The sequence below is a fragment of the Liolophura sinensis genome, chromosome 12 (assembly GCF_032854445.1).
Source record: "Liolophura sinensis isolate JHLJ2023 chromosome 12, CUHK_Ljap_v2, whole genome shotgun sequence".
Classification (NCBI taxonomy): Eukaryota; Metazoa; Mollusca; class Polyplacophora; order Chitonida; family Chitonidae; genus Liolophura; species Liolophura sinensis.
Genome location: NC_088306.1, coordinates 11429136 through 11447510, shown reverse-complemented (window position 1 = coordinate 11447510; position 18375 = coordinate 11429136). Strand labels below are relative to the sequence as shown.

General features: G+C 40.9%; 2 protein-coding genes across 3 annotated transcripts in view; one reads left to right on the top strand and one right to left on the bottom strand.

The window, feature by feature from the left end:
- LOC135479223 (uncharacterized) overlaps positions 1-2914 on the bottom strand; it is a 21564-nt gene extending 18650 nt beyond the window's left edge. The window contains exon 1 of the mRNA XM_064759018.1: positions 2857-2914. The gene's annotated coding sequence lies outside the window, so the exon portion shown is untranslated. The remainder of the gene's footprint in view (positions 1-2856) is intronic.
- Positions 554-18375, top strand: LOC135479222 (monocarboxylate transporter 9-like). 2 transcript variants are annotated; one of them, XR_010445841.1, is made up of 6 exons: positions 554-1071; positions 10277-10484; positions 14191-14334; positions 14801-15541; positions 16037-16440; positions 17229-18375. XR_010445841.1 is itself a non-coding variant. In XM_064759017.1 (6 exons), the coding sequence occupies exons 1-6, from the start codon at positions 898-900 to the stop codon at positions 17251-17253; spliced, it is 1500 nt and encodes a 499-aa protein (XP_064615087.1). In that variant the 5' UTR covers positions 554-897; the 3' UTR covers positions 17254-18375. The 2 variants fall into 2 exon arrangements, 1 of the variants encoding a protein (XP_064615087.1); XM_064759017.1 differs by having other exon boundaries at positions 16037-16244.

The window sequence follows — 18375 nt, the reverse complement described above, 5'->3', positions numbered from 1 at the left end:
AAACTAATGGCCTAGGAAATGAGTAGGTGCTTATGATTGAGGTGAATCAAAAGTTTTACTGCGCACATAGGCCTGCGAACACGTTCTCTAAGTGTGATAGTGCACGCAGGATCGAGGTGAAAGCCGAGGCAGTGCAAACGCTAGCTCACAATGTTGATCCTATGTATAGCTGACTAGAAACCAGCTGTTCTCGACGATCAGCTGACGCGCTGTTCATTGTTTACTATCTGACAGACTACTACAACTTAGTGCGAGTCCCGAATTCATGGTTCCGGGAAACGCACCAACAACCAGGAGGGACTGTGGTACAAATATTCGCCATTTAACGCAAATATCCGCATGTACAAGCAAAAACATATGCGCTCATGTTACAAAACATGGCCGTTATTTACGCCCGAGAGGTTAGACCACGTGGAGAAAGTTTTGGGAGATCGCGACCCTGACAGGTCTATGCAACTAAATGTGGAGTAACCGATAAACAACTGACCCATATCGCAGACCCCGAAAGCACCACGCATGCGCAGATTTGACGTACCGTGGGAAGGGGAGGGGGTGGAGGGTGTATGTTAAACGTATATATAAAGTGGTTTGTGGTTAATAGAAATGTACTGGATATTCTGCAGCTCATCAGCTGATCGTGTATGGACAAAATTCAGTGTTTGCATTGCGCATTTTAACTTTTTGACCCTGCATGCCATCATTTGCAGCATTGCCTGCTTCCGCAACGGATACTATGCATCCACTTGTCTGACCAGTATATCGCGCTTCGATATTAACAGAAAAAGAAAGGCGATCTCTACCTACACTGTTATCAATCAACAGCAACGCATAAAATTATTCCCAGGTTTCTGAGGAAAATTGACGAGTAATCGTTAATTAACTTAACTTGAAGTCACAATGGGCGTCATGGTTTTCCCCGATGCCAGTTCTTCGGACAGAATTGACCAAAGCTTCAAACCGCCATTGACAAGGTACGGACACAATACAGAAGTCGGAAAGTCCCTGCTTTCGCTGAAGTCCGCTGCTGACAGTGAACAGAAACATTCCACAGACACGGCACGGCGTACTAAGGTATGGTGATTAAATTTATTTGTTCCGTCTCTTTCACAAGGAAAAAAAAAGCACCAATGCGACAAACTTATGCCACTGAGCATGATATCTTTTCCCCCTTATGCACTTCATCATATAACCGCTCGTCCATTGCATGTCGTAAAGGCGAATATCATACCACTTTTTATGAGCCTAACGGGTCCACCTAAGATATGCCAAGAGAATGCCAAGAGCATTCTGGCACTCCAATCGCCTTTTCATTAAAGCATTTGTTTCGTAAAATAATATCATACAGGTATCATATAACTGTGCATTTTGAAATTTATTTTCTGCGTGTGAAAATAAATTTCTTATATACATTTACATGTATCACCAATATACGTCATTTAATATTACATGTGCTTCTTTAAATTTCTCAGCAAATATACAATGGCTGACGACTGAACTAATAACTTTACATGAACAACTGGTCTATTTAGAGATGGAAATTTTCAACAACTTTATACATATAGCATGAATGGGATACGCTGCTGCATAACTGCACTTGACCCACAGGTCGTGAAATCCTGCGGAGGTTAAGAAATCAATCGAAATCGATATCTATTGATAGCAATAGATTGGGTAGATAAAATAACAGTACAGGTAATAGCACGGTGTTCAAGTGTCGTGTTTTGTAATAGATATGGCAGCAACATCTGCCACGAGCAATAGTGCGATTAATATTGAAAATCATAAGTTGCATTCTCTGTAGTAATGTGGTTAGTTACGTCTGGATTGCCGATAGCAGTGTGATACATGTACAGGTATGTGTGTACTTTTATTACAGGCCGTCAGGTATACAACTTACTAGCGCGGGCCAGCTCATGCTGGCTTCCTCTCCGGCCGTACATGGGAAGATCTTTCAGCAACCTGTGGATGGTCGTGGGTCTCCCCCGGGCACTGCCCGGTTTCCTACCACCATAATGCTGGCCGCCGTCGTATAAGTGAAATATTCTTTAGTACGACGTAAAACACCAATCACATATATATATAAATAAATAAATACTAACGCGGGCAACAACGTTATATGATTTGTGGACGGAACCTGATGCATTTTTCCTGAGTGAAAGGCATCAGTCGTACAAGAGATTCACACTTGTTAAGTCAGCTATGTACTACCAGCTCCTGATACTGTCAGCTTATAATAGTAATTGTATATATAAGTGCACAAAATACATTGTACATACATGAGAGTGCATATTACAACTGTTTAGATGAGTTATCACCGTAACTGAAAATGTGAGATGGGACGGGAATACCGGTGCAACAATGCAACAGTCACACACAGATCGATGAGAAATACGAGTGCAGAATTTTAACCGTCAGATGTGATAACTATTTGTGTAACATTGTCACAGCAAAGGTCAATGACAATGGGAGCGCAACACGGCAACGTTGAAGTCTAAAGATACAACCGGCGCAACATTGTAACAGCCAGACGGGAACGTTTCACAGCTACAACATTATATTGTAACAGTTAGATAAGCACGTGTTGACGAATGCATCATGAGGAGGCCAGTTGTGTACGGATGATATTTATACCAACAAAAACAGCTGGAGACATTAAAATTCACACAAGCGGAGAATTCTCATATCCGTAGTACACTATACAACTATAGTATGCAAATAGCGAATGGGTAATATGTGTACCTTAAATAATATGTTTTGATTAAAAGCTTTGAACAGATACACACCCACTTAACTATAAATTTAGGTTAAGGGCTCCAATGTGGCTACGTTTGTGTTGTTACAAAGAGTTTTACATACCTTGTTTTCTACGACGTTATTAAAACGGATAACTGCGGAGACGGAGCAACGGAGCTATCCACCGCAGTTTGGCTGGAGGGATGTGAGTACTGGTATGCAGTTATAGCCTGGGGAGTGCATATTTAGGTCGCACGGAATAGGTCGCCTATATTTTACTGTCACCAATTTCTCTGTGTTGTGCAACGTCCATAACTAGGTCACTAACATGCAATCGGTTGAATGAAAGCTGTAAATCTTACATCTATATATGTGAAAACTAGGTGCATATATTAGAGGCCTAACCTCATCCAGTCAGCCAATGTGTCAGTAACGTGATGTGAAAAAATATTTCTGTCAATTAACTATAGGATTCAACTTTTGTAGTTTTTAAGTCGAAGTTATTCAGGGTTTCATGTGCATAGGCCTACATGTAGATCATGGGTACAGTCATTTTTTAACATCACTCGCGAAAGAACCAGTGTCTTTACAACAGGCTAGTCACGTGACAAGCAATGGCACGACTGTTGATCGATTGTCTGCTTGGGAGGTATAAACAAGATGGCGTCTACTCACGCAATCTATGCAAAGACATTGAGAATCTACAAGCAGTGCGCTTTAATTGAACAAAGCAATCAGCACTTTTTTATATTTAATTATTGGTTGAAAATTATATCTGTTACATTACGGACGGTATTTTTTGGTCAGTCAGCCTAACGGGAATTGATCTTACTTTCTGGACCAGAGGGAGAGTTAGCCATGATATTTAGGCCTGTTTGTAATTATCTTCGGCCTCTATGTATTAACATTAAGATATTCATAGTAACCATGCATGTATCTACGGTTTGCGTCTTGGTACAACTGTTATGTGTGGAAGGTCAGGCGCGTCGGAAGCAGTTTGATACGGCTATCGGTCAACTATCCCAGCACGAAAAGCGAGGGTCCAGGGGCCGCCTAGATCGCGGAGGCTTTTGGATGCTTTTCGGACGGCTGCAGATGACCTGAAATCAGTTTAGGTTTTTTTTTTCTTATTTATTTTTTTTTTTGTAGCTTCATGTGCTTAACAGTTTACATATGTTTATAGGGGCCTTCATTTTGTTGGTCGCTATTAAATTGGTTCCATTTCACTTCTAATTTTAATTTATTTATTTTTTTGTGGGGGGTGGGGGGTGGGGGGTGGGGGGCGTAATGGCCGTAATGCTTTCGACGTTACTTTACCGAACGACAATGTGTAGCCTATAAAATACAAAAACCAAATCTAAACATTAAAGAAGAAGTGCAGATGCTGATAACTCGCTTTAGGCCAACTATCAAGTATATGTTGAACTTAACATCTGCTGATAGGAGATTAACATTAGATCCACTATAAAATCGATACCTTCTTTCAGAGATTCACAAATGCAGTTAGGTACTATTTGGGATGAGACGCATAAAAACGACGACAATTTCAGCCTCAACGTTCATGGGCTTTCATTGTGTGTACCGGTAACTGTTTCCTGCAATGTGAATGATAGCGCAACAACAACAACGGCAAAATAATCTAAAGGCATCTTTGTCTCAGTATCCAGGGTAAGCAGTTTTGCAACTGTTGCCAAGTGTACCGCATATTTGAGATCACATTACTGACCTGGCCTCAATCCAGTTAAAACCAGTTTGCTCCCCGCAGCTATTGCCGGGGACAAAGATCACGCTAAAGGGAAACCGGCTGGTTTATATATAATTCTATCCAACCGGTCCTGCTGTACTTTGACCGAACTCATTTGCCAAGAGGTTGACATGAGCCCGAGGGCTCGTAGCCAAGCTCTTCCTCAAAACTGGGTCAACGGGTGTTGCCAATGATTAGGTCATGTGACCCATATTCCTGCGCCAAAATAAAATACAGCCCACTGGAAAAAATACCTCTGTGTTATCCAACCCCCGGGGTCAGTATCTTGTGCCACTGAACGCCTTGGGCTATTTCTGGTATAGAATTGCTGTAATTTTCCAAAACTCATAATGACAGTTATATAGAGCCAGCTATAACTTTTGCAGGATTGTCTATTTGTAAACAAAATTATTTATTTTGGAACAACGTTAAACTCGATAACCTTAAGACATGCATCTCTGTAATGATGCCACCGTCGTTTAAATTCCGTTGTAGACCTATAAACTATTTTGGAGGTATAAATACTAAAGAAAATTTTTTCACTTCACGCTCGCAAGTGTATTTGCAATCCCCTTCCATTACATTGCACGCATGAACTTAATTAAAATATACAGTATACACTCTGACTTAAACACCTTAATTACACTCTTGTTTTTATTAACTGCCACCCGTGACCTTTCTAAACACATACAGGTAAACATATAAGTAGCAAACAATTTAAGTGAATGACAAGTTTTTCTGTAGAAAAAACACACACTTACTACCATTGTACTAAGAAAGCATGTGTTTTCTTCCAAGTGCGTACAGCCAGAATTGGGTCAGTGCGGGTCTATATTAAGTAGCCACATGTGCTCATCAGCTGAGCGCTATACGCATATATCACGAACTCATGCAGTGAGAGCCAGAAATTACCGGTTTCACGATACAACATTTTTCTGCTTCTTGATCCCATGGAAAAACATGTCAGATGCGCTTCGCAAACCAATTTATTGACCTTCGAAACAGGAGAAAGAATAATACAAGTATTGCGTACAGGTGTGCTGAAATAAATTCAAGACAAGTGTCAAATTCTCTCGTACGTATAGCATACATATAAATATATATACACTTACGAAACGATCTAGGTGACGCTTGTATTTTGTTCCTCAATGCTTGACTTGACAATTTGCCTACAAACCTTAGTTGTTGGGTAGTTGGATTCGACTCTTCCGAAGCTTTCTCCCTCAACGCTTTTATATATCGAACAGATATTTTATTTTCTGAAAATGATTGGCGTTAACAAGGTTGATTATAATTGCCTGAAGCCTTTCTTTGGAATTAAAGGAATTTCGAAAGAGTATAATATCATGCTAAATGTGCCACAATCTATTTTGATCAAATAGAAGGTCGGTCACGTGCTTAATTTGTTGAAGCGTATTTGTTAGACGAAAAAACGAATTATTGACCAAATTTTAATGGCAGCTCGACTTGACAGGCTATGATGCTCAGCTCACTGTATGTTTCACTGACATCAAGGTATATAATTAGCCAGGTCGTTCTTACCTGACTAGATTGGTTGTTCAAAAACTGTTTCATTGCACAAATGTAAGAATATATACTTAAGCTTATGTATGTCTACTGAAATACAATTAATGTACTGCAGGCCTCATATGCACAAAAGAAATATATTGTTCAAAAAAAGTATGCTCGTGTATGTGGAATATCAGCGTGAATGCATGTGTAGGCTAGCTTTGATGTAAACACCTAACTCTGAACCTTGGAGCCTGCCAGAGTTTGTAAAGTTCAAACTATAACAGAGTTTCCCATGTTTTTCGGTTAAACGGTAAGTAGTTTTCTCGTACAGGAGCTGTAATTCGGTAGGCCGCAGGTGAACGACCGGTAAACTAAGGCCAGTATACGTCTGGCCTTGTGGGCGTGTCAAAAGACAATAAGGGCCGAGCTCAATCCGGGTCGGAGGTCAGACCGGGTCAGAGGATATATATTTCTCTTTTTGACCCATAAGACGCCTGGCAATGACCGGTGACGATGGTGTCAGTGGACGGTGTATCGGGTTATCTGGAGTGTCCCGTCTGGTGTCTCCGCTGTGTATAGTCCAATACCCACAATGTAGTCCAATACCCACAATTGCTTAGTCAGCAATGTTAAAGTATCTTCTCGACCTTTTGAATCCGTATAGCGGTTTGTGAACTATCAGGGCGAAAGTTGCCAAAAATAAAACTTTGGATATTCTTGGCGGGGCAAGATGTAGATCAGTGTCTTCCGTGTTGTCACACCCTCCGTGAAAACAGGTGACCCGGATGTAATCATCGGGCTGACCTGATTAGTCAGAGTTCGTAGAGGGCAAAGTATAACGGTAAACAAGTCACTTCGGGATTTCGGTTAACATGATAACCGGAACTCTCGTCGTCTCATGTGACCGTCAGGTAAATCGGTCGCCGGCTGAAATCATTTCTGACCGTATTAGTGTCAGAGCTCGCCAAGTTTAACCGACTTCCTACCGAATTTCGGTTGACATGATACCGTGCTCAGTGACTAACTGCAAATCGGTAGGCTATACGCTCCTCTGGCCTTGGCCATTACGCATACATCAGCGAGTTTTGGTAGTAAATAGGTACCTCGTGCATGTGTTACGGTTAACACGCGGTTATCACCTGTGATTTATTTCGGTGGTTTTCCCATCTTTGACTTAATTTTGGTGAGACGAGGTTAAAGTGTCTCATCCATGGGAACTTATTGGGTAAACAAAATAAAAGATCACATGTGATAAATAAATAAATGGATTGGTACCGATCTGGAAATCTGTCTACAGCTACTAATAATTATAACCGAGCTTAATACGATGGCGGCTTACCTTTAGCGACATGCTGGAGATAGCAGCTAGATATGACACAGTACAAATTGTCGGCCGATACACAATTAGGCCTCACTATATACTGACATAAACCATAGTAGGATAGTTTGTACTGTTTCTTATCGGACATATAGACAAGCCTAGCCGTGCTCGCCTCCATGCATGTAGTCTCAACACAGTGTGTGTAGCCCAGCTGACGTTCTCAGTGGTACTCTGATGCACATCGCACGCTAGATCATACATGTGTACATTGATTTATTTATTTATTTGATTGGTGTTTTACGCCGTAGGAAACCGGGCACAGCCCTGGGGAAACCCACGACCATCCGCAGGTTGCTGGTAGACCTTCCCACTTACGGCCGGAGAGGAAGCCAGCATGAGCTGGACTTGAACTCACAGCGTGTGTACATTGAGAAGCACTTTAAATATTGTTCTCTTCCTGATACATATGCAATTCTTTGAGAAATAGAGTTTACAAATTACTAAGTGATTTAAGTCAACTGATTTAATTTTTGATAAATTAAAAGCGCTGTATTGTGTAGAAAAGCACATATCACTACTGCTTGTGTCAGTGCAATTAATTTAAACTACACTGTTGCCCAAAATGATGGAATAAAATAAATTCAGGTTACACTTCTGGAAAATACTAGTATTTGGTCCTCCCTGCAATACACTTGGCTCTTCTTAACTATTATACGAAGGACCCTTTATGTAAGTGGAAGCCAAAAATTTAGTTACGTGGAAGGGCTTTCGGTTGAGAGCCATGTAAAGCGGCACAATTTAAGTTTCGTACTTTCTCCCCGGCTGCACCCCTATATAAACAGGCCTTCTGTTCAGGCCCTCTCTGATTTCATGGACGCAAATTTTAACATAGAAGTTCATAGTGTCATGCGTGCTCCTAAGCCACTAGCGATTCGACGGAGGGTGGTTGCCCTAAGACAGGAAGGGTTTAAACAGGCCGATATCGCCACTTTTGCACGGATATCACAAAGTGCGGTCTCTAAGATTCTGAAACGCCACAGAGAGGTACATCAGTTAACGTCAGGAAAGTCAACAGGGCGTCCACGTTCGACCACAAGACGACAGGATAGGATCCTGATACACCTGTGTCGAACAAACCGCAGAATGCCAGCCATCCGTCTCCGTCTCTTGTGGAGGCAACACGATGGGGACCGTGTTTCACGCCAAACCGTGAATCGACGACTTATTGATTCAGGGCATTGAGCAAGACGGATGGTCACATGTCCACGTCTGACTTCTCCGCATCGTGTTGCACGACCCCTTTGGGCTATGGGGCACGGGGCGTTACAGGTCGGCCATTGGCGTCACGTCGTCTTCACTGACGAAAGTAGATACATCCTTGACCGACAAGATGGATGACAAAGGGTTCGGAGATTGCGTGGCGAGAACATCCATGATGACTGTGTCCGGCAGTCCGGTCAAGGTGGTGGCGGTTCAGTGATGGTGTGGGGTGGCATTCATCATGGTGGCAAAACTGGTATCTGAATATTTTACAGGAACACTGCTTGCCACGTGCAAGACAAGTCTACGGCAACAGCTTTCGGCTTCAAGACGACAACGCCAGGCCATACAGGGCCAACGTCGTCGGACAATTTCTTTGGGATGAGGATGCGGAGCAGCTCCCATGGCCAGCTTGTTCGCCTGACATGATCCCCATAGAGCATGCCTGGGATATCCTTGGCTTTACGATCAAGGACCATGAGAATGCACCTCAAGCCCTGCAAGAATTGGTACAGGCTATGAGGGAAGAGTGGGACGCTATGCACGCTGACGTCATCAATAACCTGGTTGATAGCATTCCGCGGCGTCTCCTTGCACTCATTCGTGCCAGAGGTGGTCACAAACGTTACTAGACTTTTAATCTGTTGCTGAGACTTTATTTGTGCATTCCCATTTGTCAAGTTCATCGATTCATCTGTTTTCATTTGAACCTTATGGTCACATTAAATCTCAACAATTGAAGCTCTGGTTTTGTATTCCTTTCCCCATTTTGCATTCTCTGGATGTTTGAACATTGCAAATGGTTCCACCTTTAACCGAAGATGGTAAATCTGTCTAGAATTTTCTTGGTAGCCCAAAATCTTGGGGAAAATCTGGTGCAAATTGGGAAAAATCTGGTACAAAGTATTTTATTCCTTCATTTTGGGCAACAGTGTATAATCACCAGTAAATGGCCAAAGGTTGGTGGTATATCCCGAGCACTCAGGCTTCCTTTAATCAAAAAACTGAATGCGATCTTATAAGTGAAATTTTCACTTAAATATATAAGCCTGGAAATTTTCAAAAAAGGAGCAAAAACACACAGAAGCAGACATACAGTCAAAGAAACCCGTAAAGGTAAGGAATGTTGGAGAACTATAGCATGATTCTGACATATATGCAGCTAGCGTGTTTCCCCTGTACTCATATACCTTTTATCCTGTAAAGTCACCACTGACGATTCCTCAGTTGATTCAACAATACAAATATGCATCTCTATTATGTATTAACTGTATAGTTCCTTTTACCAAGATGGCAGTCATTAGTCAGAATTAAAAGCCTTGTTGTACAAGTCTAAATTTTAGTTTACTCTTGGAAAGAATTGTGTACGGGTACACCTTGTTTTTCCAAGATAATAAGCTAGACATGCATGTAGACTGGTAAAAAGGTAAAACCGACGTATTTTTTGAGTTCCATATTTTGAGGACCGATATTTGTAGAAGGACGCGCGTGTGAGTGTCTGTTTTGATAATTTTAATCATACCCATCGTGCCGCCACACATTCACTTTAAAATGTCATGGGTTTCATGTAGAGCCAACAATATGTTTTGCTTGAAAACCAACGTTTATAATATACCGTCCTAGCTGTTCACACCACATGTCAATCACTTGACTTTCACCGTAATTGCCATCAGATCAATGAACTGAAGTGTTAATTCTTCTTTCAGGCGAACCTTCGAAAGGCTACCGGAAACGCCAAAGACAATGTGTGCGCAGCCGTCGTGGTGTTCGGCGCGGGATTGGCTCTGTTTATTGTGCATGGAATCACATGGTCGTCTGGGGTTCTTTACGTCGTCTTCTTGGACGCTTTCAATCAAAGCAGAGCAGAAACTGCCTGGATCGGCTCACTACTCGCAGCGTGTGGATTTGCAGCTAGTAAGTTTATACCTTTTTAGTATGTAATAGACATCATTACTTCCGTTCAGAACATAGTCGTATTTCCCCTTAATATTTTTTATGGGTTTAAAGATATTCATGTCACTTACAAAATGGCAATTTTGTATATATATATATATATATATATATATATATATATATATATATATATATATATATATATATATATATATATATATATATAGGGCGATGTATATATAGGAAGGGCGATGTATATATATAGGACTTCGATGTTCCACAAAGTTATTTTCGTTAAATGGAGATTTTTTTTAAATTTGCGATATAGAATGTTCATACCAAAAGCTAAGGATTGGTGAACAGTAAAGATTACTGTCTTCCTTAATGGTCATCGTGTGAAATAGTCAGTTCGTCGCAGTTAAACCTGCTATCAGTGTGACTTTAATGGGCCTACTTATAGATGTGTGAACAAAGATAATACATAGTTAGGCCAGTAGGGCCATGTCATGTAATCTATGGCATGCACACATGGCACAGGTTATTAATGTCCTCTATCGTACAAGATTAAGGTATAGCATACAACACAACCCTTCTGTCCACAGATATATAAAGTTATCGTACTGACCCAGCTGCTTTTGGTACGATGGCAACCCCAACATTTTAATTTCCACATAGACGGAGTTCCTCCGAAAAGCCATGTCACGTGGTCAATAATCAAATCTGAATGGCACGGTTTTAGTATCAGTTGCTCAGATACACACTCAAAGAAAAGCTTTCCAGTAAAATGAACGCTGTATATTTTTCTCTGTATTAAATCGTTGCTTTCAAAGTTTTTATGGGTTGGTGGCCTACAAATCAAAAGACTGGTAGGTGTACAGGTGTATGTGCTTGAAAGCTCCTACCAGAAGAAACGTGTGGAAAATGACACCAAAATAGCTACCAAAACAGTACAGTTCCTAGCTATACTTCGATCTGACTCGCAATATAGGCACAAGGATCACAAATGAGCTTGTATTTTGTGATATAGTCAATAAATGGTTCATGTTTAATTATTCCAGGATCACAATAGTGGAAAAAATACATATGTTGTGTCCTAGAAACCGTTCTTTAGTCAGTTTAAACTATAATAATATCATAACTTACTACCAAGTTGTCATAAAACCGTATAGGCAGTCGACTGACGCCATATAATGGCACTCTTGTTACAAGCATAGGCTTATATGTAAATTGTAAAAACAAATCACATAGGCACAAATGTACTGTTTTAAAGACTTTATAACTGTGTTGGATGTAAGGTGGGATAGATTTTGGGGCATATGTATAAATGTGCCTAGAACAACAGATTATAGAACACGTGACCGCCTATATATGTGTGTTTCACATATATGTGTGTTTAACATATTTTTCCATAGTACATGTAATTGCAATCAGCTTTATAGCCCGTATTGCTGGCTTCCTCTCCGACCGTACGTGAGAAGGTCTGCCAGCAACTTGCGAATGGTCGTGGGTTTCCCCTTGGCTCTGCCCGGTTTCCTCCCGCCATAATGCCATAATTCGTATAAGTGAAATATTCTTGAGTAGGGCGTAAAACCCCAATCAAATAAATAAATAAATAAATATAGCACGTATAAGATTGCGTTGTGGAGCAGGTGTTGTGTTGATCCACATAACTCAGAAAGATTCTATGTGAGATCAAAGGTGTGAGTTAACTTGTTTTTTTTGTGTTCAAACCTATTGAATGTTTTCAACTGACAATGTATACAATTAATGGCGGTTAATAATATATGATTTTCACCCTGGTGGTTTAGTGTGGATATCTACACTTATCTTACGAAAATAAATCCGTTATTGTGACAAAAGAAAAATGAACCCGATCAAACATACAGTTCCCCTTTAAGTTCTACTGGTCATATTTCAGACCAGCTGATGTTATCAGTTTTATTATCAGACAAAGACCAGACTGTAACAGTTTGTAGATAGGTCGGGTTGTATGGAATGTTGTCGTCAGACCTTTTGTGAAGTACATGTTGCAGGAGTTGTCTGCCCCTGCTGTCAAACGATCGTTATATCGCGGCAATATTCAGTGCAGTAGACCTTTGCGTCCCACTGAACTCAGTATGTTATATACAGAGACTATTCGAGACATATTGAGAACTTTACATGGCGGTGTATATGTGTCAAGCACAGCCTGCTCTTTGAAAAACTGGTGCTATATAAAATTTCGAGAGGATCATTTAATTGCTCTGTCACTTGAGTAAATACGGACTTGAGAAACACATATTTTTGGCAAAAGCATATTTTTGCCTATCATTATTTGCCTATCACCAAGCAAGGCAACGCGATTTCATGATCCAACTTTTGTACAGGGCCCAGTTTTTCAAAAGTACATTAACTAATACTGGCATTAAGTTATATTGCATAATTAAGATTTTACTAACGCCAGTAACCAACACAGTGGACTAAATAAAACAGCAGCAGATTTAGTTTGATATCCTGCTACACAATTATTTTCGGACCAAGTCAAATACCGGACCCAGCTGTTCGAAAGTGTATAAACTAATACTGGTATTGTCATATTTTAAATTTAAAATTACAGACAAACTCATCCGCTTTTACTGTTGTCAAAGAGTCAAAGTATGACAGCAGCAGTTTCATTTCATATTTAATATACGTTTACACAATTATTTTGGGCCAAGTAGAAAACTGAAGAGTGGTCTTAATCTGGTATTAAGGGTTAAGACATTTTTGAACAGTCGGGCTAAGTTACATTACCTTGGCATATACTCTATGTGCGCATGCGTAGTATGTGCATATAAACGTTATGGATAATAAAAAGTGAAAATTTCAATAGAACAGGCCGGATAATAAAGCACGGTTGGATTGCTGTGGACTTTCGAAAGGCCTGGCGCACCTTTCTAAGCTCAACAGATATTATCTGCTTATCGGGTAATTTACCATATAAGTAAACGCCTAATCTATTAGAGCTGTTGTAGTGATGTTAGATGCATGACCTATAGCTATTATCTGTAACCTTCAGGTGATAGGTGTGAGGCGTTAAATGTGAAGAGGTGACCTCGGTGGATGACCTTTCAATAACCTATAACTTAACACTGCAGATAGGAACAACAGACAGACGACAGTGACATCACGTGATATGCAGACAGTGATAATCGGCCAATCATATCGGAGGTCGTAGATGTTGGCATTAAAAACAAACCGATAAAAAGCTATCACATGTTACTTTAACACTTGTTCATCAATAAAACGATATATAAACAGCCGATTCCTTTCAGAAAACATCAGAATCTTGCAATACAAAGCGAGCTCTTAATTTAAGCATTTCCATCATTAATCAAAATAACATTTAAAAATAAATATGTGAGCTGGCCGTAGTCCTACTTAATCGTTTATATGTAACCAGATACCAATTAACACAATGTTGCCATTATTTTGATTCCATTTCCCATTTTATTTCTATCAACTGATGATGATGTCTGTCTAGCGCATATCTGGGAAATTTTGTGTTTTCCCCATTTCCCTGCGTCTAGTATTTTACTGTTCTTGAGATCAGTTCTCTCAGAAACCCTGTCGGTTTATGCCAAAGCTTTAATAAATGTTTACTCGTGTCCACAGGCTCTGCCTCGAGATTCCTTGGTAAACATTTACGACTGCAAACATGTAGCTCTTTTATGATTATACTTAATCTTTGGGGATTTTCTGTTCACAGGTCCCATCTCAAGTATCTTGGTGAACCGCTATGGGTGTCGTTTCGTGGTCATGCTCTCTGGCGTCATCATCACTGTTGGCATGTGTATCAGCACTTTCGCCAATAACGTCTATCTTCTTTTTTTCTCTTACGGCGTCGTGGCAGGTAAAGTCACATCTGTCAATAACCAGAAATCATTCAGTTTACTGCTCACTGAGTGCTCGGTTGGCCTGACAATGGAGTTCCCCATGTCTGTTAGATCACATAGAACAGAATTGTTACATAAATAACCCTTTTGAAGACATTTCAGAACAATCTCATACAAAATAAACCAATTATTTTTATTATACTCATTAATTTAAGTTGCTTACTTGCCCGAAGTGAAATACATTCGCTAACGTGGGGTAGTAACATGTTGCAGTGTTTCAAAGTCTCTTTAATCAACGAACATTCGCATCACATTGACTGTAGTACATTGATCAAATTGTCAGAGAGTACTCGTTCCATGATGGCCGTCGAAACCATTTTATGTTTGATTTGAGGGAAAAAATCCATTTTAAGCTATTAGGATTTTGCTTCATTACTGTTTTTGAATATTACTGATGTAACTGTTGTGAATTCTTTGCCTCAGGTGTAGGTTGTGGGTTCGTTTACGTGCCGGCCAACGTTATCGTCTCTCAGTACTTCTCTAAACGCCGGACTATTGCTCTGGGTCTGTCGACGTGCTGCGGTGGGTTGGGCAGTTTTGCCTTCCCTCCCTTACTCCAGGTGCTTCTGGAAGAGTACAGTTGGCGGGGAACGTTTCTCATCATCGGTGGAATTTCCTTGAACATCTGCGTGGCTGGTGCCCTGATGCGGCCAGCAGCAGTCACGCAGTCCAAGATCAACGTGAGGGCCAAAAGAGACTTAAGCATCTTCAAGAACATCCACTATCATATCCTCTGCTGGAACAACGTCCTCTTTTGCTTCGCAACGTCCATCGTGTACATCCATTTAGGATCCTTCGCCAAAATATCTGTTGGCATCAATGACTCACAGAGCTCCATGCTCTTCTCCATGATCGGCGCATTTACCTTTGTGGGGCGATTCGGTTTTGGCCTCTTAGCCCAAGTCAGGACCTTGCGTCCTGTTCTGATTTACATGATATTCTTCCTTTTGGGAGGGGTAGGAACGCTGTGTGTTCCCACGATGGACAGTTTCAAGCTGCTCATCATGTACTCTGCCTTATTCGGACTGGCGTTCGCCGCCCTAGGTGGCGCTTTGTTACCTTCTATTCTCATCGACATAGCTGGCCTGGACAGTCTGTCGTTCTCCTACGGTGTCCTCATTCTTTACGAGTCTATTGGACAGGTATTGGGGGCCCCAGTTGCGGGTGAGTGTAGAGACATACATAAGTTTCGGGGCTTAGCCCTGAACTTGGCATAAAACATTAGAAGGTAGCACAAGAAATGGTTGACTGGATTGTGTCTGTGACTCGGAGGAATACGACATATGTTTGAAACACATATAAATATGACCGTTTTGGGACTGCTTGATAACCATGGGAATGCCTTATGACCATCTCTGAACTGCCTTATGGACGATCTCCTTGATGACACAGGGACTGTCTGAGCGGCGACCTAAGAACTGTTTCTCATGGGCATGGGGACAATCAGTTATAATAAAAAAAAACCCTAGTCTATCCCTCAGTAGCATCCAGTGTGAACAGGTAGCTACATGGAGTTGCTTAGTACCGCTTATGTTTACGCATTACAGTATTTTGTCTGACAGTTAATACGAGTGACCATTCTTTGATAAAAAGGACGAATTTCGCCCACCCAAGCCTTTCGCTACATATATAACCCAAGGTGCATCTTGAATTTTTCAGGCTGGATATTTGAAAAGTTCAACTCCTACAATCCGTCCTTCTACATGGGTGGTGCTATGGTGGTGCTTAGTGGTGTGATGATGCTGGTGCCCGTGGTCACCGCTTACAGGTCCACGCACATGATCGTAACGGAAGAAGAGTTTTATGAGGAAGAAATTGAAGGGTTTTATGGCTCGAAAACAGACACCGATGGTCGTGTCGAAGTGATGTAAGTTCGAAAACTCTTCAGAGTTTGGGAGGGAAACAAAATCACGCTCGGTTGTTATGGCAATGGTTCCGGTCCTAGCCACGCACACTCGCCCTGTCTGGATAACATCCGGTGCGCCAGAGCGGCCATCAGACCTAGGAGCAGTAGTGGCAACCACATTTCTATACTCTTATCCGGAGAAACCTTTATGGTGGAGGTAATTTTGACCAGATGCCTCGATTTACTGGGAAATCATGGGTATACGGAGACTTTCTATACTTTCAAACAGTATCCATTAATAGCGAGAGCTTGAATTTTTGTTGATCACACAGTTAAATATCGAAAAAAAAAATGAAAAAAGTCTTTCCAGACAAAAAAGGAAGTATATAAAGGCTCCCTATACCTATTGCCCCAGTCGCTAAATTCAAATATTGCATGTAATGCAGTTTTTTTTTTCCAAATCAGATTTTAACAATCAAGATTGATCGAACTATAATTACATCTTACGTCCTTGACCAAACTTGTGCCATATCAGAGTTGCGAAATTAGAACCGACTCACTAAAGATGGGGAAGCCATAAGTAATGTTTGCACATCTTTATCTGAATTGTTGTAAAATGATTCCTGTAACTGGTGATTGAAATTATCGTTCTTTAAACTATATATATGCAATATGGTGCTATCAACGATTAGTTGTTCACAACAGTATAAAGTCTAGCTTAGGTCCAGTGTTAAGCTTTTGAGCAACTAGTCCTTTGTAGCTCGCCGAAAGTGTGCTTCGATTGATGGCGAAATTTTTGGGGATATTATACCATAAATTAGTGCTAAGATTGAAATTTCTCTTTTGATAACCTGTTGAAGAATTAGACTCAAAACCATACTCTCATCCTACATGTTAGGTTTATGTGTATTTACTATCAACACAATCTCATCGATGCTCTGCTTTTACTCTCTATGCTGTAAGTCTTTTATTATTTTGTAACTTCAACTTGTTTTTTTGTGACAGCGTGAGTCAGGTGACAACAGTGTGAATGGTTGCCGTGGGAGATGGAGAGGAAATGTTCAGAAATGCTCCACGGGAATGAAGACCTCAGAGAATGGAATTCTTCAGTTTTCGACAAAGCGGTCCTTAGCTGTGTGCGCGTTTGTCCCCTGCTGTCGTCGGGCAACATGCGGGAACTGTTCGTAATCCGCATGCTCTACACAACATACATGTAGCTGACACGCACGCACTATTGCGCGTTACAAAAGACAATGACGTGTTTTGACTCAGTTCTGGATCGTTTTGTGTAGCAGAGTCTTCCTATACCATGTATGACATTCTACGCTGGTGTGCACCTACAGCAACTATGGAACTTAAAGAAGTCCGATATACAGCACGGAGTAACACTGAAAGAAGTCAACTATGCAGCACGCAGTAACACTGAAAGAAGTCAGCTATGCAGCACGCAGTAACACTGAAAGAAGTCAACTATACAACGCAACTATATGTAGCGCGCAGTACCACTGCATGGTGTCAACTGTGCAGCACACAGTGCCATTGAAATAAGACAGCTTTGTAGCGCACAATTATTGCTGTGTCCAGGAGACAACGATGTGATCTGTGAGGGCCAGTCTCCTATTCCACTTGCGCCTCAACAAAGCCTTGAAAAGAACCGTTACCTGGTTTCCAGTTTTTAAAGCATGGATTACTTGGGTGGATAAGAGACCATTCTGTAGTTGTGGAAAGGTGAAGAATATGCAAACAAATGAAGAATAACGCTATAACGACAGTTCTTTCTTTTGGTCTCCTTGGGTATGTGGAGCAAAGAATTGGCTCAATGCTTTTGTAGAAAGGCAACGACGGCCTCAAAATGGAAAGAAGAAAGACACTGTTGACGTTTTCTAGTTGCAACATAGTTCGTCAAGACGACGATGACTCTAGGCAAATTCGATGACAATCTTGTTTTCTTTATACTGTATAATTACCGCGCAGAATGCATTTACTTCCTGCTGGTCGAGGCCTTGTGAAAGAACAAGTCATACGTTTAGTTTACTACTAACTACCAGTCACATTAGCTCATGTAAAGAACTGACAGAATGCAAGATATCATACAGTCTATCATTTGCTAATCAATGCTATAAGACTAATGTTTCAAACAAACAAACAAATA

Bases quoted from the DNA above. Each gene is read 5' to 3' on its own strand.
- LOC135479222 (XM_064759017.1), top strand. From the start codon at position 898: ATGGGCGTCATGGTTTTCCCCGATGCCAGTTCTTCGGACAGAATTGAC. The intron at 10,485-14,190 runs GTAAGTTTATAC...TTCTGTTCACAG, and splicing joins AGCGTGTGGATTTGCAGCTA to GTCCCATCTCAAGTATCTTG. The intron at 16,245-17,228 runs GTAAGTTCGAAA...TTTTTGTGACAG, and splicing joins GATGGTCGTGTCGAAGTGAT to CGTGAGTCAGGTGACAACAG.